Below are 27755 nucleotides of genomic sequence, written 5' to 3' on the forward strand. Positions count from 1 at the left end.
CTAAATATATTCTTTCCTAAAAAGTCATCTGTGTGAAATTCAGCCTGGTATTGAAGCCTCATATTGATTCTTTTTTTCCTGCCGTGCCCCCTTAAAATTCAGACATGAAATAAAAATTCCCAAACACCAAATAAAAGAGCAGTTTGGATTATTGGTGTCTGCATTAACAAAGTGAATGACACTAATAACTGGGTAATAAATCCTACAAAAGTCAGGATGTTTCTCAAACATTGAAGGGGGATCTAATTGTAATAGCTGATTAAAACAATTCTTTAAACTGTTGTTTACTTTGTGATCTTTGGCATTAAAATTGGAAGAAGTTCCTAGAATTTAATGATACAGATAAAGCATTTCCCCTTCCTATGTACTTCTTTATATAAATAAAAAGCATTTTAAGGTTTAGTTCATTAAAAATGAGGAATGAAATTACATTTTAACAATTTTATAAAAACATGAAATAAAAGCTTCCCCAAAGAGATTTTACAATCTCCCTCACAAGTTAGGTCATTGTGGTACAAATCTCATTACCTGAAAGTTCTTCCTTATATCTAACCCAATTCCTTTTGCTTCAGTTAAAAAGATGATTGCTAGATACCCTTTATACTATTCAAAACCATTAAGTCATCCAACATACAGGTAGTTGAATTACAGGTATGCAGAACTTAAGGTAATTACAGGTATTCCAGTAACTTAAGAACTTAATAAAGTGGGACACATGGATTGTTTTTACCTAAAGTCACCATTTAAAGTTGGAAAAAAGAACCAAATCTGCACTTGGAAAGAGAACTCCACTTTTCAAGCGGTTTTGTGGCTGACTGGTGAGTGAACACCAGATGGGGCCAGCAGACCTGGTATCGTCCAGACGCAATGCCCAGCAGGGAGCCAGCCCCTGTGCACAGACTCCTGCAAACCACAGGGCTGAAGGGCTGACAAGGTCCTTTTCCCCCGGATTCTTAGAAAATCCCTTCTCATCTGAAATGAGGGGTCTTGTCACCTCTCACTAAACAATAGGATCCCACCCCGCCTCTATGTAAGGCCATTTAATCGCTGTAGAGACCCCCAGCTCAGCAAAGTGGGATAAACAAGAGGTGTTTCCTCCAGAAAAAGGAATCATCTGCTTTTGTATAATCACACGAGCACGCTTAAATAGAAAGGCAAATGCACACACGGCACATTCAAAGAAGCATGCCAGCTTTTCAGGGTTTGTAGCTTGAGAACTCTCAGGGAGGCTGATGTTTCTTTCTTACAATTGCTTATGTGTGGACTATGGTTTTCCGTAGCCACTGTGTATAAAGCCTGACCATTAGTGAGGCCACAGACCACTCGAGACGAGTTAAAACCCACTCTAGCCTGAAGGGTTCCCCACTTGCTTTATAATCTGAACCGTGTCTAAGCCTCACGTTTGGGGAACAAACTCCAGAATCAGGAGTGTTGTGGACTCCCCCTCCTCCCTCACCCTGCAGAGGCCTCCGCAGAGGCTTCCAGAATGCCTGGTGAAACCCATTCCTGCTATAGTTCTGGAGGGTCAGGTGTGAGCACCTGGGATGTAGAGAACCTCCAAAGAAAAGCAGGAAGAGGCAGACAGACAGGAAGAAGAAAGATAAGAGCTAGAGAGAGAAAAAAAGAGAGAGAGAGACCCAAAGCATTGAGAGCGGCACAGAGAGGAAAAAGGGGCCCAGGTGTAGAAAACCACAGACACTCGACCAGGTTTCAGTTCAGGTAGGCATTGACCCCTTGTCATTTAGAACGTAAGACCTAACTGCTCACAGTTCAGTGAACTTGGACTATTTATTTTATTAAAAAAACTAAACTGGCACTTACTTGGATTCTCTAACCAAATGCCCTGAAAACCAACAATACGACCATCTGCAAAATTGTTCTCTAAATAATACCTATTCATGCAATAATAACTCCAAAATTCCAGAGCTTTAGACACTATTCTTTCCCAGTACTAAACAGTTCTCTCTCTCTCTCTCTCTCTCTCTCTCTCTCTCTCTCTCTCTCTCTCTCTGTCTCTCTGTCTCTCTCTGTCTCTCTCAATCACACACACACACACACACACACACACACACACACACTCATCCTCCGCTCCCCACTTTTCCTCCCCACATCAGTCATAATCTCCAAATTGCACAGAGTGAACCCTTTTTACAGTCATTACTGCCACCTTCCCCCAGGCTAGGAGCCTGTGCCTTTCTCAGGATCAGTCCCCAGCAGGTCTACCTAGACCAACAGACCACACAACCCTGCCCAGGCTGGCAAGAAAGTCAAACCACTGGATCCGTGTCCAGAGGGCTCCATGTGTGAACTGCGTGACAAGGCTCCTTAAAGAGACAACCATACCACAAACCCCTAGCCTGGAAACGCAGATTAGAAAAGAAAGTAATACAGTTAGCTCGATAACACCACAATTGAATAGATGTGGAATAACTATGACCCAATGCTTCCCCAGGTGCCACCACCTGAGGGACATAGCCAGTAAGCTCCGGATGCAGAGAAAAATACCTGCAAGGAGAGAAGCAGAAAGAGGAAGGGGCAGGAGGGAGAAGGCCCAGGGAACAATAGCAGGTCCCAGCAGAGCTGTACCTCCCCTGCTAGGAGCCAGGGACACAGGGCATTTGTTTCCTACCTTGGGTGGCTGTGTCTCTGCCACTAGGCAGCCTCACACACGCTCCTCTCTGGCACTGCCGGGTGCCCAACACCTGCTCAGTGCTGTGGGAGCAGAGAGGACCTCTGAGGGACTTCATGGTGTCAGAAACCTCTCTGCCCTAGAGCCGCCTTTCACTGAGGCTCTTGTGGAGGTTTGCAGATTTCCTTTTCTCAGGCAGTCCCGCCCCTTGTTCTTGCTCAGATAAGCTCATGTTTTCCCTGAGGGCCCTCTGTGGCCTCTTGTCCCAGCCTTCCTGGTTCAAAGGGCACCGGGCCACACTACCTAGGAAGCTTAGCATTTCATTCCCTTCAATTAAATTTTCCATTAACTTGGTCTCTGGCTCGTATAGATTTTCTCTTTAAGCTTTTCTCTAAGTTCAGATCACTCAGCCCTCAGAATTGACCTTATGACTCCCCTCTGGTCCATTTAAGTACATTTATATATTTTCTCCCCTAATAAGATGCACAGAAATCAACTATAATTTTAATGCCTGACACCTGAACTTCAGTCTTCCCCAATGTTTCTGGTTTGCCTAAGACACTGTTCTAGGCCTACGGGTTAATTTCCTCCTGTGGCAATTTTGCCCAAAGTCAGTGGGTTGGAATAATGAATGCCCTTTCAGTCTCAAGAGGAGAACAGGTTTTTTTGTTTTTATAACCATCCTCTCTATCTGCCGCTTTGCCAAGCCTCCGCATCTAGGCTCATGAGAAGTCCCAAGAGGTAGGAGAGGGTGAAGATGAGGGAGGGTAGAATGTTCCATAGTCATGTTCTGTTTCCCCAAGAGCCCCCACCCTTTGGGGTCTTTCATAGAACTTTGGGGAAATTACAAGCGGTCCTTAATCAGGAAAATTTTGGAGTCCCTGGAATAGAGAACACCTTGTAAGTTTCAATTCTACATGGGCATCTGACTTTTAGGAAGGCTTGCGTACTTTCCAGTGAGAGCATGTTCTTGAAGCAAGCTTCCATGTTGTGAGGTGCTCTGGGGGGAGACCTATATAGCAAGGAACTAAAATCTCGTGGGAAACCGAATCCTGCCAGCAACCCCGTGAATGAGCAAGGAAGTGGATCCTTCCCTAGTTGAGCTTTGAGGTGCTTGCAATCTTGTGGGAGATCCAGGGCCAGAGGATCCAGTTAAGCTGCATCTGAACTCCTGACTCACAGAAACTGTGAGATAATAAATGAAATTTTAAGCCACCAAGTTTTGCAGCAATTTGTCACACAGCAATAGATAAATAATATAGATGGGAAAAGGAGATTTGTTTCATTTCTTTTAACTCTGCCTATCCAGATTGGATGTTGTAATTATTAATTCAGCAGTAGATACGATGTATCTGCTATGGAATATCTGTCCAATCCTCTGCCAGGAAATTTATGGGATTGTTCGCAGCAAAGCGTTCACTGCGGATGTATGAGGCCCAGAAACTGCCCACTAATGGGAAAGAATTAATGAAGTTTATTTTAGAAGCCTACTGGGTTCCCAAGCTGCTTCAGTTTCTCTTGGAATGGTTTGCCATTTTAACCTTTGTTCTGATGCATGGGCAACAGATCGTGGGACAGATAACCTGAAGATATTACCTTAGAGCCCACCAAAGGGCTCGGGGGATCAGTCCAGGGGAACAACCCGAAGGGGTGGGTAGAGTCTCCAATTATAGCTACTGTGGGCTCTGGAGGTTTGGGAATGGCTACATCTCATATACTCAGTCCTTTGTTTCCATCAGTCCTTGTGCTTTCTGAATTTTGCTGTGTAAGTCAGAGAACTTGGTCACCGTGTCCTTGGATCTCCTTAGAGGCATGGCCCATCCCCTCCATCTCCTCATCCGTCCATCTTCAGACAGTCCTGCCAGAGACACAGAGGCTGTCCGCAGCTGACCCGGGAGTCCCCAGCGTCATCTGGCCAGTTGGGGAGTGACTCATGGTGGACTGATGGGTGGGAGTGTCACATAAAGGACTGTTAACCTCATGGAACAAAGGAGCAGATTTCAGTAGATTTTTTATTTGAAGAGAGGGCCTGAGACAGGGGTAAGGCTGTCTTTCAGAGAGTTTCTGAGACTACGCTGTAGGAAGAGAGGGTCCATATGGTCTCTTTTTCTACAGGTCTTTTTCTCCTCCACACTCCCTCATAGGAGGAACTCTCCCAAACAGTTGAGAGCCTGGTGGGCATTTACTCTCATCATCCTTCTGTGCCTCAAGTCTTCAGCGTCAGCATCTTTAATCCACAAAACTATTTTACGTGTGATCTTGGACGAGAAGAATGTCATCTTAATTTCTTTTTGTTGCATTTCAATATAGATATTTTCTACTAAAATATTATCAAATTGGTCAACATGATTCAATATCATGCTATTTATCCCATGTTTAAAGTACCTTGGGAGGTTCCAATAACTTAATTGGAATATTCATTAATTCATTTAACCAATAATTATTGAATACCTATCTTGTGATTCCTCAGTAGGTGCAGGACTTGAAAGAGAACCTAAGCCCCTTATGCAAAGGGATCCAACAAATTAGGGAACATTGTAAAAATCTGCTTTAAATTTCAAAGCGAGGCTTTTCTCTAGAGGTTATATTTTCCCTTTCACACAATGTTTTAAAATATGTACAGATGTTATAATTTAATGAATGATACAATTACAAATGTAATAAATAGTTTTTCCTAAGTGAATCATATCGGTACACAGGCAGAACTCAGATTAGAAATCCTGTACTGGTAAATATTCTGTATTCCATGCTAGGAGCTCTGGGGCTGGGCTTCTCATGGACCTGTCTGTCTGAAAACATATAAGAGACTTAGTACTTGCTGCAGAACTTGTGGACCCTCTTCACCTTCCCATCAACACTTTCTGCGAGGATTCTTAAGACCTGAACTTGACAGTGATACTTTGTTCTCCTTCCCAATGACTCCCTTTCCAACACTTGGCTTGAGAATGTCGACTTATTTTGTTCACACGGCCCATGGCTGTGACAGGACACATCCAGCCCTGAGATACCGCCATATCGGTCTGCACTGGGACACAAGCAGCTGCCAGGAGTAACAAGCCTTCCTTTGTTTCTTCTGATTCCTCTATTATTTCATATATTATTTAAAATATCAGATCACACTCTGCCTCATGTCTGATGGAATAGACCACCTTGTTCGGGTTTTGTAGAGAAAGTTCTCCTAGCTCTGCCTGCCTCATGTATGTCATCCAGGAATGATGTGTCCGGGACACAGGGACAAGGATGAAACACTCCATGGGGCCAACATAGGAAACCCAGAGGGAGGAGAGAGAATCAGCTTGCTTGGAGTGCAGTTTCTGCCTAGAGTTTGCTAAACGGAGGGTGGGGGTTCTTCTGTTCTTTGCTAGAAGGAGTGACACACGTATACCAAACGCCACTTGTGAACATCCATTTTGTGTAGTCAGGCTTTCTAAGCTGGGAAACAGGATGCATACCCCACCCAGCAAGTAGTTAGGGCCCTATGGACAGACCAGCTTGGGAGGAAGAGCAAAGGGCCAGGGAGAAAGACCTGGCCTCCATGTCCTCCCTCCTGCTGCCTTTCTGTGTGACTCTGAACAAGTGGCCTCGGCTCTGTGGGCCTCAGTGCATCACAGATAGGGTGAGCTCAATGAATGTTTCTATGTCATGGAACTCGTGCCACTGGATAAACTCTATTTCCTTTCAGGAATAAACAATCCTTTGGAAAGATAGATATTGTCTGCATAGTCATTCTCTGTAGAGCTATGATATTTAGACAAATTTGTAGTTCAACGAGGAAGCAGATTTGATGTCTAAATGCTGAGTGTAGAGGTGCAACCATAATGGAAGACACTGGGAGTGTCTGTTACACCAGTAGTTTTCTGGGGCCTGGCTCAGAGACCACCAGCCAACGAAGAAAACATCACAGCTCAAGAATCAATGTCCTTCCTCATCTCCCACCCCCTACCATCTGAGTATCAAAAAAGCTGTTCAACAAAAACAATTTGTTCCCATCGTGTCAAACCTTCAAGAGGCAGGAAACCAATCTCTACATTACATCTTGCAGAAGAGTTCAGCTATCACATTTGTGGTTTCCAAAGAAGATTTCCCCTACTCTTGGTAAGCAGACAATTTGGTCTGTTGTGTTGCATAGAATTCAAGTCAGTAAATATTTACTGTGGACTTGTTATGTCTCAGGTTCTGCTGGGGACTGCATGGCCCTATCCCCAAGTTTATCTAGATGAGATCTAGACCCCCTTATATTCTGGCAATATAAAGCAGCACTAAGTGCCATTGTGAGTGTACAAGCAAGGGTTTTGGGGAACAGTGACCCTGCTGCAATGCAGGTGGTGGCCAGTCCACACTGAGAAGTTTGCCTGCCATCATTCTTTCTTTTCTTTCACCCTCCTCCCCAGCCCTTCAGACCTTTTCTTTTTCACCTGGGTTTGCACACGTGCCACCTTGCCCGACCACTCTGTCCCCCACATGGCCCTCCCTTCTTCTCCAGCCCATGAACAGCTCTAAGGGACATAGATCATCTTTAGTTGCAACACTTATACTGGGGAGGCATCAGCCGATCGCAGGTAAACTAACTTTTTGAAAACCTGAAATAAATTTTCCTATGTGAGCAGGACTCTGTCAGCCCACATCTATCGCTCAAAGTGTGGTCCCCAACCAGCCACAGAACCCATGTCACCTGGGCACCTGTTAGAAACACAGACTCTCAGGCCCCACTCCAGCCCTACTGAGCCAGAATCTGCTTTTTAAGAAGGCGCCCAGGTGATTCCTAAGCACGTTAACGACTGAGAAGCTCCGGCTAAAGCTTATTTATAATTGAGATAGATTTCTTCTGTTTCAACATTCAAAGGTAAGGTAAAAATTTCCCCGTGATCATCACATGACTTCTGACAGAACCACAAATGTTATCAAATCCCTTTCTCTGCCTCCATTCTCCTAAAGCACCCAGATAGCTGCTCTACTTCCTAAAACACAAACCACGTGTGGCTGTCAGTTCACAGAACTGGAGAAAAATGACTGAAGTTCCTGGTCTCAAGCCAAGAATTCTACCTTCCAGACTGAATTCAGACAGCTGAGTAGGTCTGAAGCCTGGTTTTTCCTGGACACAAAATGATCATTTGGCGAGAGAGCTTATGTTTCACAGGTCTGAGGAAGAGATTTGGAAGAAACCTTCTCTCTGTTCTGTGAGCATCTCTGTCATGGTGTCCTCACCTTCACCCCTGAAGGACCCCTCGCTGGGGCTTCTGGGGCACACTGACCTCCTGCTGTCCAGGGCTGTCCTCTGCCACCTCCAGCCAGGACTGTCAGCCTGGAAGGGACCAGAGAGGACATCTTGCTCCTACTCCTCTGAGTTGCCAGAGTTCCCCATAAGGACCAACACTTGTCACTAATAATGGGGAGATCACTACCACCCAGTAGCCCTTTATTCTTCTGAATGTCAACTCCACCTGACCCCTGAGGGAGGTATCTTCTGAGAGTTCCACCTGGTTATTCAGCTGCCAAGTTCTCTACCTGGGAGAACATTCCTTCAATCCACGCTTATCAAACTTTAATGTATCTTCTAAACACCTGGGATCCATTGTTTAAAAGTGTGGGAGGGCTGCTGAACTTTTACCTTTCTCAGGTGATAAAGATGCTCCTGACCAGAGTTTGAGCGACAAGAACTTAGATTTAATTAAATTTACCTTCAGGCCCACAAAGAACAAATCCACATGACCTGCTGCTATACAAATATACTGGAGCAGACAGAAAATCATGTCTTTCCCAAATCATCCATTTTTCAGCCACAAACACCATAGTTTCTTTGATATTTCCTCATGTGTCATGGCTTTGGATTTTCTTATTGTCTGATTAACTGTCTTATGGAAGTGCTCTAATGAATGTTGACAAACCCTCTAATGGTGTGGCACCAAGCCTGGAACACTCCAACTTTGACTACACAACCTCAGGGCAGAGCAAGATATGGTTCAAATGAGCTCACGACTGTACAATCTTGTTTGGAATGACATGGTCCTATGGACGGATATGCAGACTAAACCCAACAAAGACCTCCATTCCTTCCTCCCTTATAAATACCCACACCTTTCTTGTCACAATGGCAAACAGGTGATAAATACATTTCTCATCTAATGTAATAATAATTTGATGTGTTACCCTTTAAGGGAATTTCGACAAGACAACGTCTTACTCTAAGGGAGAACTCCATAACGGTGTCATTTTAAGCCCCATGGCAGACTGGTGGGAAAGATGTGTGGCAAGAGGGCCGCTCAGAGCATACCATGCCATAGCTCCTTCCTCTACCTTCCCTGGGGCTCTCGGATGCACGACTCTATTGTGCAACACCCAGGGCATGAGGAACAATTTTCACGAGGTTGGTTAATTTGGAGTAATTCAGTTTTTCAAAGCAGTCATGGGCTAGGGAAGGGCTTGTGAAGACAGGTGGAGTCATTACTTAAAGCCAAGCCCACAAGGAATGAAACCAGCTTTCAGGGAGAAATGCCTGCCTCAGTCAAAGGAAGAAGCGAGAAAGCTACACTGCTCCAGAGAAAACACTGGAACTTCATTCAACATGGTGAGCTTGGTAGGGGAGAGAATAAGATGGAAACCAAGGCAAGTATTTCCTCAGTGATCACTTAAGAACAGCTGAAGTGAAGCTCCTGGGACAGGATGTTAAAATGAAACTATTTTAGTTTCCATTTTGGCTGAGGCTGCAAGACAGTAAACACCCCAGAAAACAGTGAAGTGTGCAGATCTTGTGAAAAAGAGATGGTAGAAAGCCAGTTTTATATCTGGGATGACCACCCACATCTAGCCTGCAAAAGAAAAAAAAAAAATTGTAGCGATTCAAAAACAGGTTGACTACAAGATGAATTATGGCGAGAACTGTCCAGTATGTTCCCAAGGGCTTCAACATGGCTACGTGAATAAGCTATCTGTCCCTGGAACTTTCAAGACACAGTGGATTATTGTTTGATTCCCATGAGAAATGTACAAGGCTGGCTGTTCTGATGGCAGAGCAGAGGAGAGGTACCTGTAGGGGTTGGCCTGCATGCCCACGTTTTCTTTGGGTAAAGAATGTGTGAGTGTTTCTCAGGGACCAGATGCAGGCCATCAGAAGAGAGATTTGAAGTGAGGTCATCTTACATCCTTTCCTGTGACTGTCTGGCGGCACAAGGGGACCTCAACAGAAAGAAGTTAGAGATTGACCTGCAGATGTCTTGAGGCGGTCGAAGGAACTATAAATGACCCGCTGGAGAAGAGTTACATTTGTCCATGTCAAGGAAAAATGCAGGTGACAGATGATAGATTCACCAAAGGACCCATGTAAGAGCTCACAGGACAAAGAATCAGCTTTAAACACCTGCCAGAACCAGGGAGCATGATGACAACTCACAGCAGGATCCGTTAAGTAAAAACTCTCCTGCCTCTTGTCTCTCCTCCTTCCCCACTCTGATCATGAAGGATTCAAAATCATTATTAGCCAGACACGGGAGGAGGCAAAAACACAAGGTTGGGTGGGGGATGGACGAAAGCCAACCATACCCTCCTTTCCTGCTGCAGGCAACTGGTCAAAGCAGGCCTGAGCTGGGAATGTGGAGTAATTATATCTTTGAGTGAAATTTAAAGTTTGATTATCACACTGACCTGGACATATTAATTATTGACTAAAGAATGTGTTGTTACCTGAAAGAAGCCAGAAAAGTCACAATATCTGTCCTAAATTTCATCCATGGAGAGGGAAGAAGTGGTCCTACAGGATACATTTGAAGAAGAAGGGGAGACACGGATGATGTGGCTTTATGATTACACCCGTGGGTCATTGGTTGTTCAGTGTAACAATGGTTCAAGAGTTTCAGAAGTGAAATCAGACAATTCTGCTATTTTCAAAGCAAGATTCACTAGAAGATACATTCATTTTAGAATACGTTTCTGAGTCAACTAAGTTTTACAGGAGAGGCCAGATTCATACTGTCAGAACCAGAAGGAACATTATATAGGACCAACTCCAACCCCTCATTTAGAAAACTGAGGCCCAGAGAGATGAGAAGACTTTTCCCTTCATACATATAGAGATATCAAGAAAAACATAGACGTATATAACAGCTGTTCGTATAGGCTATATTTAATTAGGTACCCTTCTTTGTAAAGGCTAAATTTCTTCCTGTTTCCCAGGTTTCAGAGTGACTAAAGTAAAATTGTACACAAGGTTCTTGACAGTATCTGAGAAAATCTGTGATAGGAATCTGTTGATCCCGAATAGCCAAAGCAATATTGAGAAAGAAGAACAAAGTTGGAGGTATCACACTACCTGATATCAAACTATACTACAAAGCCATAGAAATCAGAACATGATACTGGCATAAAAATAGACACACAGATCCCATGTGAGCCCAGAGATAAACCCATGCCTATATGGTCAATTAATATGACAAAGGAGGCAAGAACATTCAATGGGGTAAAGACAATCTATTTAATAAACGGTGTATGGAAAACTGAACAGATACATGCAAAAAAAATGAAACTAGACCATTTTCTTACACCATATACAGAAATAAACTAAAAATGGATTAAAGACTTAAGTCTGAACTAAAACCATAAAACTCCTAAAATAAAATAAAAACATAGGCAGTAAACTCTTTCACACTACTCTTAGCAATATTTTTTTGGATGAGTCTCCTCAGGCAAGAGAATCAAAATAAAAAATAAAAAAATGGGACTACATCAAACTAGAAAGTGTTTGCATAGTAAAGGAAACCATCAACAAAATGAAAAAACATCCTACTGAATGGGAGAAGATATTTGCCAATGATACATCTAATAAAAGGTTATTATCCAAAATACAGAAGGAACTCATTCAACTTACTATGAAAAACAAACAAACAATCTTACAAAAAAATGGGCAGAGGACCTGAATAGACATTTCCCCGAAGAAGACGTACACATGGCCAATAGACATATGAAAACTCAACATCACTAAACATCAGGGAAATGCAAAGTAAAACCACAAGATAATACCTCACACCAGTCAGAATGACTATTATCAATAAAGCAACAAATAACAAGTGTTGGTGAGGATGTGGAGAAAAGGTAACCCTCATGCACTGTTGGTGGGATTACAAATTGGTGCAGCCACTATAGAAAACAGTGTGGAGGTTCCTCAAAATATTAAAAATAGAATTACCATATGACCCAATAATTCCACTTCTGGGTATTTATCTGAAGAAATCCAAAACACGAATTCAAAAAGATATATGCACCCCTATGTTTATTGCAGCATTATTTACAATAGCCAAGATATGAAAGCATCCTATGTGTCCATCAATAGACAAACGGAAACAGAAATTGTGGAACATATGTACAATGGAACATTAATCAGCCATTTAAAAAAAAGGATGAAATTTTGCCTTTTGCGACAACATGGATGAACCTAGAGGGTATTATGCTAAGTGAAATAAGGCAGACAGAGAAAGACAAATACCATATGATTTCTCTTATATGTGGAATCTAAAAAAACAAACTAATGAATAAACAAAACAGAAACAAACATAGATGCAAAGAACAAATTGACGGTCACCAGATGGGAGGGAGGTTGAAAACATGGATGAAAAAAATAAAAGACATTAAGAAGTACAAATTTCTATAAAAATAGTCATGGGATGTGAAGTACAGCATAGGGAAATATAGTCAATAACATTGTAATAACTATATATGGTATCAGATGGGTACTAGACTTATTGGGGTGATCACTTTGTAAGTTATATAAATGTCTAATCACTATGTTGTACACCTGAAACTAACATAATATTGTGTTAACTGTAATTGAAGATTAAATTTTTAAAAAAAAGTGTGCAAAAAAAAAAAAAAAAGAAAAAGAATCTAAGTTTATCCTTCCCTGTTGTCCTCCTAGGCTAAAGATATAGCCACCCTTACTATATGTATCGTTTTGTTAAATGTTCTGAGGCTGTCTTGAGCACATGCCTCAGTTTTTCATTATTTGTAATGCTTGCTCAATACCACAATAACTTTCCTAAGCTCATGCATTTGTCTTATCCCAAAACAAGGTCTCACATGGTACTTGGAACAGAATTGGGTTCAGCAAATGTTTGCAGAATGACATAGATTCCAACTTTACTATTTATGCATGTGTTCTTTATATATATATCAAAACTACTTCCAAAGAAAGAAAAAAGGCAACATTTCTGTTCATCCTTGGGAGCCTGGAACCCACACATGGAGTCATGATTACCTGTTTGCAAGTCCATAACTCAGGGGTGCTAAGTGGGGAAGGAGCACCTCCTGTCAGCATCTAGCCGTGAGGGCAGACAATGTCACGACACATTTGCCCATGTGAACTTGCTGCCCTTCCCACTGGCCACTTTCCCATGCTGAGCTATTTTGGGGCTGGTGGGACAAAAAGCACTCAGCCCCTGGGTTACTTTCCATCCTGTGATAAGAAAGAAACACTAACTCTCGCTGGAAGACATATTTGATTTATGGCCTGGTCAAATTTCTGTAATAATAGACACTCTGGTACACCTTTTATTGACATGGGTAGGCATCTGAGGCCCACAGCAAGAACCAAAGGAATCAGTTCTTTAGCCCTAGCTTTTTCAGGATTTCTTAGTCCCTTAGTTTTGTAGTCTTTCAACTACTCAACAGTGATGAATAAATGTCCAAAAGTCTTAATTAGAAGAGAGTGAAGAACAATCACTCATACACAATGTGGTCTCATTGTCTAAATTCTAATAACATAGGCCTAAAAGCTATAATGGAACGATCTCTTCCCACTACAGCCTGGGGAAAACTGTCTAGCTATCCTTGGTCCCGGGCCAGTCCTGACTGCTCCCAGGGCTCTCAGAGAGGCAGCATGGACCTCCAGCAAGAGAGCTCTGAAGACCTGCAGCAGCTTCCTCAGCAGCAGCTTCACCTACCCTGGGAGGGCAGGGACACTTGGGACCACCAGCAGGCCTGGGGAGGACAAATGGACAAAGCCTACCTGACTCCATCCTGCCTTCCTGGCTCTCCTGGGCTTCTTCGGAGGTACTGGAGCCCCTGGGGAAGGGCTGGTGGCTGAAGAGGTCATCACACAGGAGGCTTCGGCACAGCTTGGCGAGGAAGCGGAGGACATACCCCACGCTGTTAACCACAGGGAGACTCCGCAGGTGCTGTTTCCCATCAAAGGATGCTGAGACTGGAAAACCACAGAGACAGCAGCTCAGAGCAGGGCGCTGGACAAAGCCACAAGTCCATCAGCCCTGGGGAAGAGCTTTTTATGTGTGCAGTTTTGTTTGGTTTTTGACAAGGCTTTATTTGGATTTCACCTGGTTTTCCACAAATGTCCTGTTTGTGTTCCAGGCTCTCCACTAGGAGACCACATTGGGTGTAGTTGTCATCTTCTTAGTGTCCTCTGGTTTGTGACTGTTTCTCAGTCTTTCCTTATTTTTCATGACCTTGATAGTTTTGAAGAGTAATGGTCAGGTATTTTGTAAAATGTCCCTCAGTTTGGGTTTGTCTGATGTTTTTCTTATGATTTGACTGGAGTGATGGGTTTTGGGGGAAAGGAAGACCACAGAGGTAAAGTGCCCTCCTCATCGTATCAGGTCAGGGATACATGATATCCATGTGACATCACGGGGGTGTTAACCTTCATCCCTTGGCCAACAGGGCATTTGCCACACTTCTCCACTATACTCTCCATTTTCTTAGTTCCTTGGAAATAAGTCACAAGATCCTGTCCACACTCAAGAATAATGGAGGGAGGCAGCTCTACCTCCTGGAGAGGAGAGAGCCTCTATAGTATTTGGAATTCTTCTATAGGGAAGAATTGTCCCTTCTCCTCCATTTATTTGTTTGTTTGTTTGTTTGTTTATTAGATTGTTTCTTAATAGCATACAGACTCGGTATATTTATTGTGTACTGTGGGTTATCCAATAGGATAGTATTTATTTTGCTGCTCAAATTGTGCCAACTTTTATCTTTGGGAGATTTCAGGTTGACTCCTATGTGCCTATGACATGCCCCCATTTATTATTTTATTTTATTTTATTTTATTTTATTTTATTTTATTTTATTTTATTTTATTATTTTTTTAGTAATTCTTTGGTTACTGACACTTTAATATGGTCCAGGTTCACCTTGTATTTTCCCTGCCCCAGCCCTTATATCAACCATTTCTCCAGGAGTCCTGGTTCCTTTTATTGAAGAGTGATATTTAGAAACCAAGATTTGAGCTCTGGATGTGCTCATTGCTACTGGGATGTCAGCAGTTCTGGGGTCTGTCAGGGGAGAGAGCTAAGAAGTGTATGTAAATATAAACTATCCCATTATAATTATTTCTCTATCTAGATATGTCTAAGGTAGATATATATAGATAGATGATAGATAGATGATAGATAGATAGATAGATAGATAGATAGATAGATAGATAGATAGATAGATAGATAGATAGATAGAGATAGATTCAAAACAACCTGAGTTTGTACTGAGGTCTCCAACTCTTACCTACCATCACAGAATTCAGGATTCATTCTAGCCTTCTAGGGAAGGAGTCTTTATAAAAAAGAACAATAATCTTTCCAGAGTGAGGCTAGATCAAACTCGATTTCTATAGGGTTTTCAGAATTTGGAAGAAACACCAGTTTTTCCCAGCACAGAGCATGTTCCTTTCTGTAATTCCCCTCACAGCCCTCTCTCACCCCAAGAAGCTTGCACACCAACTCCAGCATGAAGAACACACAAGGAGATCACAAACAAGACATTCTGCTCCCACTTAGGCCTCCAACACTCGGTGTGAACACCTGGAGGGCAGCCTGGTTTTTTACATTATATCTCCCAAAGGCAGGCAGACAGCAAGGGCAGAGGCAATGAGAGCTAGTTTTGATTTCAGAACTAAAAACAAACAAACAAACAAAAAACCCAGATAAACAAACAAAAAAAAAACACCCATTTGAATAATTGATCCAAAAAAATCCATTTCTTTTGTGTAGCTCTTTATAGTGTGATAAGTGCTTTCCTATCCATCACCTCATTTAGACTTCCTGAATGTCCTATGAGGACAGTGGGCAAAAGGTTTTTACCTTATGTGATAGATGAGTAAACTGTGGAGAGGGCCTGGAGTGGTTTTTCTAGCTCATGTGGCCTCTACGTAGATTTGCCTGTCATTTTCATACTCCAGGTGACACTGATTGATAAAACCAGCCAAAGAGCTCCCAAGATGCTCTCACCAAGGGAGCATCTTGGCCATTCAGATGCTATAGACATTCCCTCTTAGCATGGGTACTTCTGCTTGCCTCCACTACTTTAAAAAACTGGGTGTGTTGGAACCTGAACCCATAGCAGGAGGGTCTGGGGTATCAGGCCTGTCCCTTAATCAATGTGTATATACATTCCTGGAGGTGCCTGGGAGATCACACAAGTGGGAAAGTTCTATCTGCTGGAGGAGGACTTGGAATTTGTGAGATCGTAAAGTCTACCCCTGTGGGAGAGGGTGGCTAAGGCGGAGCACCTCAGCAAGTATGCAGGGGGATGGGCTATGATACGCTCTTCTCAGCCCTTGGGGTGGCCCTCGGCCCAGCCATGGCAGTTGGTTCCTTTAGCCCATCGTGCCAGCACCAATGTTCCCATTCTCTGTGTATAGGAATATGTGGAAAGCAGTGCCCCAGGGATCAGCTTCTAGATGGAGAGTGGGAGAGTCTAGCTGTTTCTCCTGAGTCCTTCCCTACCCTCCTTGGGACTGTCACTTATCCTTGCTGAGCTTCCAATCACTATCAGTAACACGAAAGACCATCTTGCCACTTTGTGACCTCAGTGTGGTGACATGAGGAGTCCCCTCAGCGCTACTGCATTCTCAGGGACATAAGACCAAGTGCTCAGCTCTGGCCTTCATGGGAATCCTTCAGCCAAGGGACACTTGGCGAGGCTCTGCCCACACTCGCGTTGGTGCGAGGCACTGCAGGAGCTCCTCCCCAGCGCTAAGGGCCCTGAGGCCACAAAAAGGCTGAGCAGGAAAGTAGAGAAAATGGGGTCAGCTATCCCTGCTTTGGGGGCGGAGACCATAAAGTGTCAGTCAGGTGGGATTCACTCAAGAGGGTGTAGCTTTCTTTTAGCACCAGGTCTGTGTTTTGAGTCCGGGTGGTTAGCAAGGAAAAGGACAAGGTCTTTGAGCTTAGACTGCAGCCAAGGATGGAGAACCTGGCTCTCAGACAGAAACCAGGAGAAGAACAGCCCAGGGGCTCTTGGAGGGCCTGACAGCAGGAGTCTCCTCTTGACCTCTCTTGGTGCAGTTCTTCTTCCTTCTGTCTCTGTTCGTGTCTGCTAAAGTCTCTTAAAAGTCATCCCGGGTCAGACACATGCACTGGACCTTGCCAAGTTCTTTTTTAATCAATTACCAGCAAGTCAGACCCAGCTTCCTGCTCAGAGGGAACTCCAGAGGAGCGCGGAATCAATCAGAGCTGGGGAAGCTATGTTGGACACGCTTCCCAGCCCCAGGCCCCGGGGATCTGGAGTTAAATAAAATGCCCCTACTTGGGCTCTTCAGGAAGCAGCCACATTACACACCTCTCTCCCCTGACCCTTTCTTAACCAGCCAGCAGTGTCACCTGCACGGCCCCTTTTCCTTGGTAATATGGAGGCCATGTCCACAAGGCTGGGTCAGAGAAAACACCGGGCTCTCCCCTTGGAGTCAAGACACCTTACAAAGGCCTGATGCTCCAGGGCTTAAGGGCGGGTATTTTAAACAAGGTGGTCAGGAAAGGGCCTTTGAGGAGAAGCCTGAAGGAAATCCAGGAGCAAGTCACAAAGACAGCTGCAGAAGAGCATTCTGGAAAGAGAGAATAGGAGATGCACAGACCCTGGGGAAGAAGCATGGCTGGAGGGCAGAGGGAGAACAGCAAGTTGGCCACCATGGCCAGAGCAGAGTCGGGGACTCTAGAGAAGTGACCAAGAGATTAAAGAGGTGGTCAGGGCCGGGTCACACAAGAGACTCTAAGCCCTTCTAAGGCTTTTTCTCAGAGTGACATGAGAGCCACTGAGGGTTTAGGGCAAAAAGGGACATGATCTGACTTACATTCTTAAAGAACTAGAGTGGTTACTATGGGTAGTGAAAGGTGGCTGGATTCTGGATATATTTTGAAGTTAGAGCAATAGGATTAACTTAAGGGGTGGAAGTCAGGGGTGGAAGAAAGAAAAGAGTCAAGGGTGAGGTTTCAAATATCCAGTCTTCTTGTCCAGGTCTGGAAGCATCTTCTCCTTGTGCTCTGAGAGAGCCTTCAGCCCACAAGCTCATGAAGAGCCCTGGCGCCCCACAGGTGGCTGATACACCCTGGCCACACCACTGTCCCCCAAGCCTGAGAATGGCTGCTTTCCTCTTCAGCGACTCCCACGGCCTTCCTCCTACACCCCGTACCAGAGCCTTACCTGACACCATCTCGCCACCGTAGCCCTGCTTGACCAGAGAGAAGACCAGCTTCTGCTGGTGGGCACAGTCGATGCACGCTTGCACGGCCTGCTGCAGCACCGCCGACGGCCGTTCAGGCCCGAAGTGCTCAGGGAGCTGCTGCACTTTCCTCCTCTCCAGGTAGGGCCCTGCGTCAGCTTGCTTGTTGATGTAGAGGCAAACTGTGGAAACAGAGACCCACACAGTCCTCAGCACCGATGCACATTGGGCCAGGGGGGCTCAGCGATGCTTCAGCCATGCCCCCTTGGCCCTGGCCTTGGGAGAGCTGAAAAAGGGCCAAAGTGGGACTGGTTCTACCCACTTCCCAAGTAAAAGAGGCAAGGTTGCCAATCATCCCAACGGCCGGGGCTTGCTCTCAAGAGGGCCTCTTGGTTGGGGACAGATGGACAGGTGGGTGAAATCTATGTGCTCCTATCTGAATTGTAGACAGTTATGGAGGCCCACGTGGAACACGTCTATAAACACATTTCCATGCTGGGCACGTACACATACAAAATCTTCCCTCCTCCTCCAAGGATGCCATCAAGCTACACATAATGTTGGCCACATTTTTTGTTAACTTTTGATGAATTAAAAAAAGAAATCAAGATGATGTTGATTGCTCTAAAAACTATGTATTCAACTTCTAAAGAGCATGCTATTTTACAATTTCAGAGAAAATAAACACTCAGCTGCCCATTTTGGTGAACCCCATCAATGGTTTCCACATTTTTAAAGTAACATACGCCATCAGAAAAGATGTTGAGCACATGCCCCAAAATGTGTTTATTTATGTATACGTTATACACATTTTTGTATTAATGTATTGAGTACACTTAAGAACATGACCAAGAAATTGAAATGTTAAAGGATGAGATACAAACAAATGGTAATAGTAGGCATCGTGTTTTCTTCTGCACACTAATGACTCTACTCTTGTGTTTCCCGCCCCAACTCCTGGCCCCAGAGTGTGAGCATCTTGCCTTGCAGACCAGTAATGCAAAGGAGTGTTGAAGAGGGACTTAAAGAGGAGCCCAGGAGGAGTTTGGAAGTATAGAGTGGTAATACCAAAGGTGAAGGACATTTGTTTTTATTGACCACCTATTATGGTCCAGGCACTTTGGATATTTTACCTTATTTAATTCTTAAGACAAGCCTGGGAATAAGGTGTTATTACTTCTTCACTAATGAAGAAACTGACGTTTCCAGTGGTGAGATGGCTGCTCATACAGTTTGTAATTAGTGGTGTGGTGGGGATTTGGACTCAAGTCTTTCTGATGGCAAGGCCTGTGCTCTTCTCACTCTGCCAGGCTGCCTTCTTTTTCTACTCATCCCAGATGATTAAAGAAATATAATGAAAAAGAGCCTTTCATGCCAGATGCTGTGTAAGGCCTTACAGAAAAAAATGGTGAACCAAACCATTTTCAGAGCTTCACAGAGATTCACAGAGCTTAGGGCCGGGGCAGGGGGGAGGCTGACCTACTCAGAGAGTCACAGGAACTGATGTGGGCCTGTGGCAGTGAGAAACATGGGGAGGCACTAGGAGAGCCCATCTAGGGGTCCGTCCCAGGGGAACCCTGGCAGGAAGCCAGTGCAGGATTTCTGGAGGGAGGTATGCCTGAGCTGGGATACAAGGGAGGAATAGGGTGACCAGAGGGAAGGTCATGCTAGATAGAGGGAAGAGAACATGCTAAGATCATATGGTGGGCCCTAGAGACTGAGGAGAGCAAAGGGCTGAATCATAAAGGGACAAACCCGCAGGGCCTTGGTGGTCATATTAACAAGTTTGGTCTTTACCTAAGAGCAATGGGAGGAGAATGAAGGGATTTAAGTGGGACCAGAGTGGGGAGTGGAGTTGTGGTGAGGGGGAACTGTGTGTGTGTGTGTGTGTGTGTGTGTGTGTGTGTGTGTGTGTGTGTAGAGAGAGAGAGAGAGAAACCATCCGACTGCTGTTTCTCTTACAAAGGAACTGTCGGTTGGTGGGTGCCCCGTGACACAGACTGGCCTGGGCACTACCTGTGGAGGGTGCCAGGTGGGATTAAGGGAGATTAGGCTCCTTAGGAGATCTGGAAGTACAAGCACAGGGATGGAAACTCTTCAAGGTGATCAGGCTCACTATTGATGCTAAGTAAACCTCACTCTAAAAAGAAAAACCTGGGCCATCAACCGCTCCTTCTAGTCCCACCGCAAGGCAACCCGCTGAACTCAAGATGCATTGAAAACCAAGTTTCAAATAATCCAAACCGTGAGACACTTAAACTCATGTTCTCAGAGAATCTGGTCGTCCTAGCTACTATCCGGCTAACATACTAAATCCTTCGGCTAACGTACTAAATCCTTCTTTTGAGCTACCTTGGTGACAGCTTTCTAATTCACAAAGTAACTGTTAGATGATGGGCAGGCCATCACAGTCTTGGAGTTCATTTGCCTGACCTACCTGTGAGAGCCTGTGGGGCTGCCAAGCTGGGTATGGTGGCTGCGTCCTGAGGGATGGAACTGAGGTCGGGCTCCGGTGTACTCCGCGGAGGTGAGAGGGCTAAAGGAGTCATGAGAACCCGAGACTTGAGCTGCAAGAGAGAGCCCATTTGGTCAATGACAAATCTGGCCATGCTCTCTACACCTTCTCAGAATCTTTCCTGGATGGCAGCTAACCATGGCAACTCTGTCAGGCTTCCACACCTTTCTACTGTGGGGCTGTGGTAGCTGAACTTCAGATTCAAGGCCATGTTCAAGATTTATGTTTTAGGGTCACACACAGAGGTCAGCTCTTTGCCCCATCCTTACAGGGCAGCCACCCAGAAAACAACTGTGTCAGCCAACGGGTGTGAGAGCACACAGAAGTGTAAAGAGTTGAAATCTCTGAGCGCAGGATGCAGAATGGGGGGCAGTTCCCAGCCTGAGGAATCCTATGGGCAGGGCTTTCCCGACAGCCACCCAGAGGCTGAACCGGAAGCTCTCGTCACTCTCTGCTGAGCTTTCTGCTCACATCTGCATCCCACTGGAAAGGAGAGCAGGAGCTGTTTCTCCCGAGGACTGACATATTGCTCTGTGTTTGTTTCCTGCAGTAGAGACTGGAAGGTGGCCTGAGTGTGGACAGGACAGGAGGGCATTCTCAACTGGTAAGAACCAGCCACCTGGAAGGTCTCATTTGAAGCCACAAATGAGGAACTGAAATTTGCTGTCATGGATTAAGGAGGAGATGCTGACTGATGAGGTCAACGCCAACAAATCGTTCTCCAAAACCAAGGTTTGACAGACGAGTTTCTGATCTTAGCTCTCCACCCGAAAATAGTAAGTCAGTCACTTCACCTCTTTACTACTGACCTATCCATGGACCACACTCCAGACCAATGAAGTCAATCCCTGGGAGTGGGGCCCAAGTATCAAGAGTTTTTAAAAATACTCCGATGATTCCAATGCACAGAGGACTATTGCTCAACACTAGTGCTTTTCAACTTAAAGTTGCAATTAATCACCTGGAGTCTCATTAAAAATGCAGATTCTGCTTCAGGATTTCTGGGGTGGGACCTGGAGATTCCGTGTTTCTAACAAGCTCCCAGGTAGTACTGATGCTTCCTGTCCATGGGCCACACTTTGAGTAGCAAGGGTGTATGTTTTATTGTTAAGATAGATGGAGTTCCCATTCACATCTTAACTTACCTCCCGGATTTTTAGGATAGAATAATAATAATAGTTATGGAGAAATAGTATTCCTACTGCTAGTTATGTAACCATTGTACATTCACTCATTTATTCATTCAACAAATATATATGGAGCCCCTATTGTAAGCCAGCCACTCTTCTGGCTGCTGGGGATATGATAAGGAAAAAAAAAAAGCAGACAAAAATCTTTGCCTTGTGTAAGTGACATCCTATGTCATTGGAGGGACAGACAATAAACAAAATAAATAAGTCAGTGATATAGCATGTTAGAGGGTGATAAGAGCTGAGGGTGAAAATAAAGAGCGAAGGGGCATAGGAAGTACAATTGAGAAGTACACTGACATTTTAAAATAGGGTGGTTAAGGCCCTTCTTGGGTGACATTACACAAAGATTTGAAGGAGGTGAGGGAGAAAATCATACCAGTGTCTATGGAAAGAATACCCCAGTGAATGAGAATATCAAGTGCAAAGGTCCTGAGGCAGGAGCTTCCCTGGAGTGTTTGTGTTCTGCAGGGAGGCCAGAGTGAGATGGGAGAGGTAGATAAAGCCATCAGGGCTTTATAGGACACTTAAGTTCTCTGAGCTCTTGTGAACAGGATCTAAACTGACATGTTAACAATCTTTCTAACTGTTGTGTTGAGAAGAGATAAAAGGGGCAAAGGTTGGAGAACCAGTGATCTAGAGTAGACAAGAGATGGAGATAGGTTGGATCAGGGTGATAGCAGTGGAAGTGATGAGAAGTGGACAGGTTTTGGATAGATTTTGAAGGTGAAACCAGCAGGGATTACTGACACACTGGACATGGTGTGTGAGAGAGAGAGAAAAAAGTCAAAAATGATTCCAAGGGTTTGGGCCAGGAAGGCTGTAGGTGAACTAAGGGTTCTTTTTGGGAGGTAGTGGGGAGGAGGATGAGAGTGGAGAGGACTAGGGGAGACCAGGGATTCGTTCTGTACATGTCAAGTTCAAGATGCCTAGATCTACGTAGAGATATTAAGTAGGCAGGTACATCTACTAGAGTATGGAGTTCTGGTGGAAAGAGTACATGGAGATTTAATTTGAGAAGCATCAATACAGAGTTGATATTTAACGCCATGATAATGGGTGAGGTCATCGGAGAATTGAGTGTAGATGGAGAAGGATCTAAGCACTGAGCTCTGCAAGACTTCAACAGAAAAAGGTCGGAGAGATGAGGAGGAACCAGAAAAAGAAACCAGGAAAGGCGTCCAGTGGGGTAGAAAGACAACTGGGACAGTGTGGCACTGTGGGAGCCAAACGAAAAAAGGGTTTCGTGGAGCAGAGAATGATTACCCATGTCAAGTGCCTTCCACGTCAGTCAAGGAAGACTAGAAGCAGCCATTACATGTAGCGACTTTTCAACAAGAGAGGTGGTGGTGCTGTGGGTGGGATGAGAACCTGATTGGAATAAACTTGAGAAATAATGGGAAGAGAGGCATTGGGACCAGGAAGTCAAGTCAAGTCTTTTAAGGAGTCTTGTCTTAAAGGAACACAGAGAATCAGCCATAACAAGAGGGAAAGGTGGGATCAAAAGATTTTTGCCCCACAATGAGATCCCACCCATACAACACCCATTAGGATGGCTACTATCAAAAATAAAAATAGCAAGTGCTAGTGAGGATTTGGAGAAATTGGAACACTTGTGCACTGTTGGTGGGAATGTAAAATAGTGCAGTATGGCAGTTCCTCAAAAATTTTCAATTAGAATTACTGAGAAATTTCACTTCTGGGTATATAGCCAAAAGAATTGGAAGTGGGATCTCCAAGAGATATTTGTATATTCATACTCATAGCATCATTATTCACAATAGTCATTGTGGAAGCAACTGCAAAGATCCATGGACAGATGAATGGACAAACTGTGGTATACATACAAGGAAATATCATTCAGCCTTAAAAAGGAATAAAATTCCTGTCACATGCTACCACATGGGTGAAACTTAAGCACATTATGCTAAGTAAAATAAGCCAGTCACAAGAAGACAAATACTCTATGATTTCACTAATAGGACACCTAGAGTAGTCAAATTCATTGAAAGAGAAAATAGAATGGTGGTTGCCAGGGGCTGGAGGGAAGGGGGGATGAAGAGTTGTTTGATGGGTTTAGAGTCAGTTTTGCAGGGTGAAGCAGTTCTGGAGATCTGATGCACAAGAGTATGGATATGCTTAACGCTACTGAACTGTATGCTTAGAAATGGTTATGATGGTACATTTTATGCCGTGTGTTTTTCATCAAAATTTTTAAAGATTTTTTTTGTTTGTTTTTATTTTTGAGATGGGAGAAATATGTTTGAATGTTGATGGAAATAATCCAATAGATAGAGGAAAATTGGTGATACAGGGGAGAACGTGGACCCCTGCTGGCATCAAGGCTTTGAGTAGGTGAGAGGGCATGAGATTTAGTGAATAAATTGTGGGGCCAGGCAGGCGGTGGCCTTAAAGAGGAACATGGACCTTTCATCTTTTGCAATAAGAAGGAAGGTAGAACATAAGGGTCTGGATCTGGGATAGGTGGGTGTGGAGACGAGAGCTTACAGAAGGTCTCTTCCAATGGCCTCTACTGTCTCAGTGATGCTGAAGGTGAGTGTGGGGGCAGAGTAGAGTATGTTAATGAACTAGGAGGGTGGGAGAAGTCGGGGAATGGAGTGAGGCTGAGCAGCACTGAGGGCACAGTGGGATATATGGAAATGAATTTAAAATGTGATCTGTCAAAAGTGAGCACAGTGGCCACCCAGGGCTCTATAGGTGCCCTGAGGTTCTTTCGAGAGACCCTGTATTAATCAGAAGCTATCATTAACAACAGAGATTTCATCTTATTCTGAGACTAGAATTTGAAAAATTAAAGGGTCCATCAAGTAGCAATACATGGCTAAATATTATAAAAATAATGTAAAAGAAACCTCAGTGGTAGGAATTAATCAGAAACCTGCTGTGACCCAGTCACCATGACTTTGGCATGGTTTTCTCATCTGCCAGGTGTTACGAGGGCTGCAGCTACCCTGCCTGTTCTCCCAGGTCATGCTCCAAAAGTCCCCCTGATAGTCTTTCTAGGACTGATGTCCTGCTCTGCACTGCTTGTGATGGAGAGGCCAGTGGTGACAGGCCCTGAAGACCATGGGCAGAGGCACTGGGCAAGCTTTGGCTAAATCCTCCTTGAAGGACTTAAAGCTCTCTGATCCACTACATTCGGAGAACGAGATGGTGGGAAAGAACAGGATTGGCAAGTGGTCGTTTTTTCCCTCTGTAGTCTTCCAGCAAATCACACCAACATCCTTGTAGTCCTTCCCTAGGAAGGTGACGATGATGATGATGATGGCAGCTAAGTCTTAGATAACCAGACACTGCTTACTATTCATGTAAACCTCATACCTACACTAATATCTAATGCTTGCCCAACATTAAAAATTTATTTATTAAATAAATTTTAATATTTATTACAGAGAGATCTGTCCACTGAACTCACCTCCACTGAAACTATATAATTAAAACTGGCTGTTACCTTTGGCCATCTTTTCTGCCCAGATGAAGCAATTAAAGGTATTGGATTAAGTCAGCTGGTTTCAGGGAAAACTGTATTCATCCGACCTCTAAAACAACTGCTGGGACATTTGAACAAAGAAAAAAATCTCATGCAGCTATGGGTGGTATATGACTTTTAAAAAATACCCTCTAGGTAAGAGAATAACTAATCAGTAGCAATACCCTTTGACTTGGCATTCTAAAATTTCTATCTCACCGCTTATTATAACTAATCAAAAATAACCTAACCTAGAAAAGGTGGTCACCCGTGATTTTAGGAAGATCCTAAAATAGATATGAGCCCACTGCTAGGAGCATTCTTTGGTATGATGTGGGGCCCAGTCTGTTGGTGCCTCTCCCTATGTGTGTGGGATAATGCCCCGACCTGTCCCAGCTGCTCTCTGGCAAGATGTGTGGCTTTGTCATTGTTTGGTTTTCAAAAACAAAAATTGTTTATTTGTTTTCAAATGGACAAAATAAAATGGAATGCTCCTATCTTGGTTTCTAATACTGTTCTTCAATAACAAGAACTAGGTCTCTTTGGAGAAATGGCTGATTGTAGGATTAGGGCAGAGAGTAGGTAAGATAAGCCTGGAACATCTGGTTGTACCAGTAAGTAAGAAAATACTGAGCTAATACAACACAAGCACACAATGATGGGGGTAGGTCATAGGGACACAGGAATCAACCGAAGGAGCTTCCAGTGGCCAAATCTGGAGCAATACGAGCAACAAACAAAGAATGTAGTAATGGGCTATAATTCACAATGCACAACAAATATCCATGACTCCACACTAACATACATGAATGATTGACTAAGTAAATATATGGGACAGAATAGAAAAATCTCCTATGCATAAAAATTCCAAATAATCTCATTGTGGAGCATAACTCCCCACTCTTTAAATATGAGCTGCACGTAGTGACTTCCTTCCAAAGAGGACAGTGTGGAAATGGGGGTGGGAAATGTAACTTTAGAGGAATTTGTCACACACCACCTCAGCCAGGTGATCAAGGTCACCATCCACAGTGAAACGCCCTGTCAATAGTATATACTGTTGATATTACATAATGGGAAAGACATCTTACCTGTGAGATCTTCTTCCCCAAAACCCAAAACTCCAGTCTAATCATGAGAAAAACATCAGCCAAACCCAAACTGCAGAACGTTTTACAAAATACTTGACCAATACTCTTCAAAACTGCCAACATCATCAAAACCAAGGAAAGTGTGAGAAACTTCCACAGCCCAGAGGAGCCTGAGACACAATGAGTAAATGCAATGTGACATCCTGAATGGATCGCAGAATGGAAAAGGAAAAAACTAATGAATCTGAACAAACTATGCACATTGCTTAATAATAACGTATTATTGGGGGGCTAGTTGTGACAAATGTACCACAGTAGTGTATATATGTTAACAATAGGGAAAACTGGGTGTGGGTGTATGAGAATTCTAGTTTGATCTTTGTAACTCTTTTGTAAATCTAAAATTATTCTAAAATATAGTTTATTTTAAAACTATTAAAAACATGATCTGGCTGAAGAAACTGGGTAAACTGGAAAGGAAGGTGGGAAGAAAGGCATAAGACTGGAAGATTTGCTGCCCAAGACTCTTAGCTCTGACATAAAGAAGCTAACCCTTGGCCTGCAAAGCCAACAACCCTGTACAGATGCTGGCAAAGTTGGCAGCTTTACCTGAAGTTCAAAATCTCCATCAAACGGGTTTGGTGACTCCTTTTCCGCAGCGTGGTTGCCAGGCGCTGGAGGGGCTGTGCTTGGCCTGGTTAGCATTGGGGGGAAGAAGCAGAGGAGTAAAGAGCCAGCCCCGGCCAGCTGGAGTCTCCACCAAAGGGGGCTGGGGAATCTGGGATCAGTGCCTCTTGCTTTTTTGTTTACAGATCCAAAATAAAGACCTGGAGAGTTCCTTGCTCCAGTTGTCTTTCAGGGGAAGACCTTCTCCAAGACATTTGTTAGAGAATCACTGGAAAAAGTTGGGAGGGCATCTGTTTGCAAACTGAGATGTGTAGACAGGGGACATGAAAGGAGAAGGAGTCAGTGATGTAAAATTCAAACATTTTTCTAGATATATGCAAGAGTGACAGAAATGGAAGTACTAACAGTGTTTGAGAGATTGACAGCGAATGGTTGGTAATCAGAGGATAGAGATTGTGGTTGGGGGAGTAAGAAGATGTGTAGAGGCTGCCTGCACATCAGCAGAGGATGAACCAACAACAAAGCAAAATGTAAAAGTAAGTCTGGGTGGTGGTGGGCATATACAACAGCACCCTGGCTTTTCCCTCTGGATTGAAGTCCAGCTCAGCGCTCAATTAAGTCTAAGCCCCGTCCTAAGTCTCGTTATGTGGGCTTTCTTTTGGAGCCTGCTTTTCCTGATCTGTAAGGTAAGGCTAACAATACCTCCTCACAGAGAGGTGACAAGAATTCACTGTAAACATTAAACATAGGGCTGATGCAAAGTGAGAACTCAATAAATGTATATTA

At 44.0% G+C, this 27755-nt stretch overlaps 1 protein-coding gene across 8 annotated transcripts in view; it reads right to left on the reverse strand.

The window, feature by feature from the left end:
• Nucleotides 1-27755, reverse strand: part of SCML4 (Scm polycomb group protein like 4) — a 96620-nt gene that overhangs the window by 16676 nt on the left and 52189 nt on the right. For 3 of the 8 annotated variants that reach the window (XR_012496708.1, XM_074333362.1, XM_074333364.1), the window contains 3 exons: nucleotides 20494-20623; nucleotides 18038-18238; nucleotides 13620-13814 (listed from right to left, as the gene is read on the reverse strand). Coding sequence is in view for 6 of the 8 variants with exons in the window: in XM_074333362.1 (XP_074189463.1) it covers nucleotides 13620-13814; nucleotides 18038-18238; nucleotides 20494-20623 (526 nt within the window). In the remaining 2 variants the exon portion in view is untranslated. Of the gene's footprint in view, nucleotides 1-2629; nucleotides 13589-13619; nucleotides 13815-18037; nucleotides 18239-20493; nucleotides 20624-26342; nucleotides 26513-27755 lie in introns of those variants that run through there. The other 5 variants (XM_074333365.1, XM_074333366.1, XM_074333363.1 and 2 more) reach the window with 4 other exon arrangements.

The sequence above is a fragment of the Rhinolophus sinicus genome, linkage group LG05, assembly GCF_036562045.2.
Source record: "Rhinolophus sinicus isolate RSC01 linkage group LG05, ASM3656204v1, whole genome shotgun sequence".
Classification (NCBI taxonomy): domain Eukaryota; kingdom Metazoa; phylum Chordata; class Mammalia; order Chiroptera; family Rhinolophidae; genus Rhinolophus; species Rhinolophus sinicus.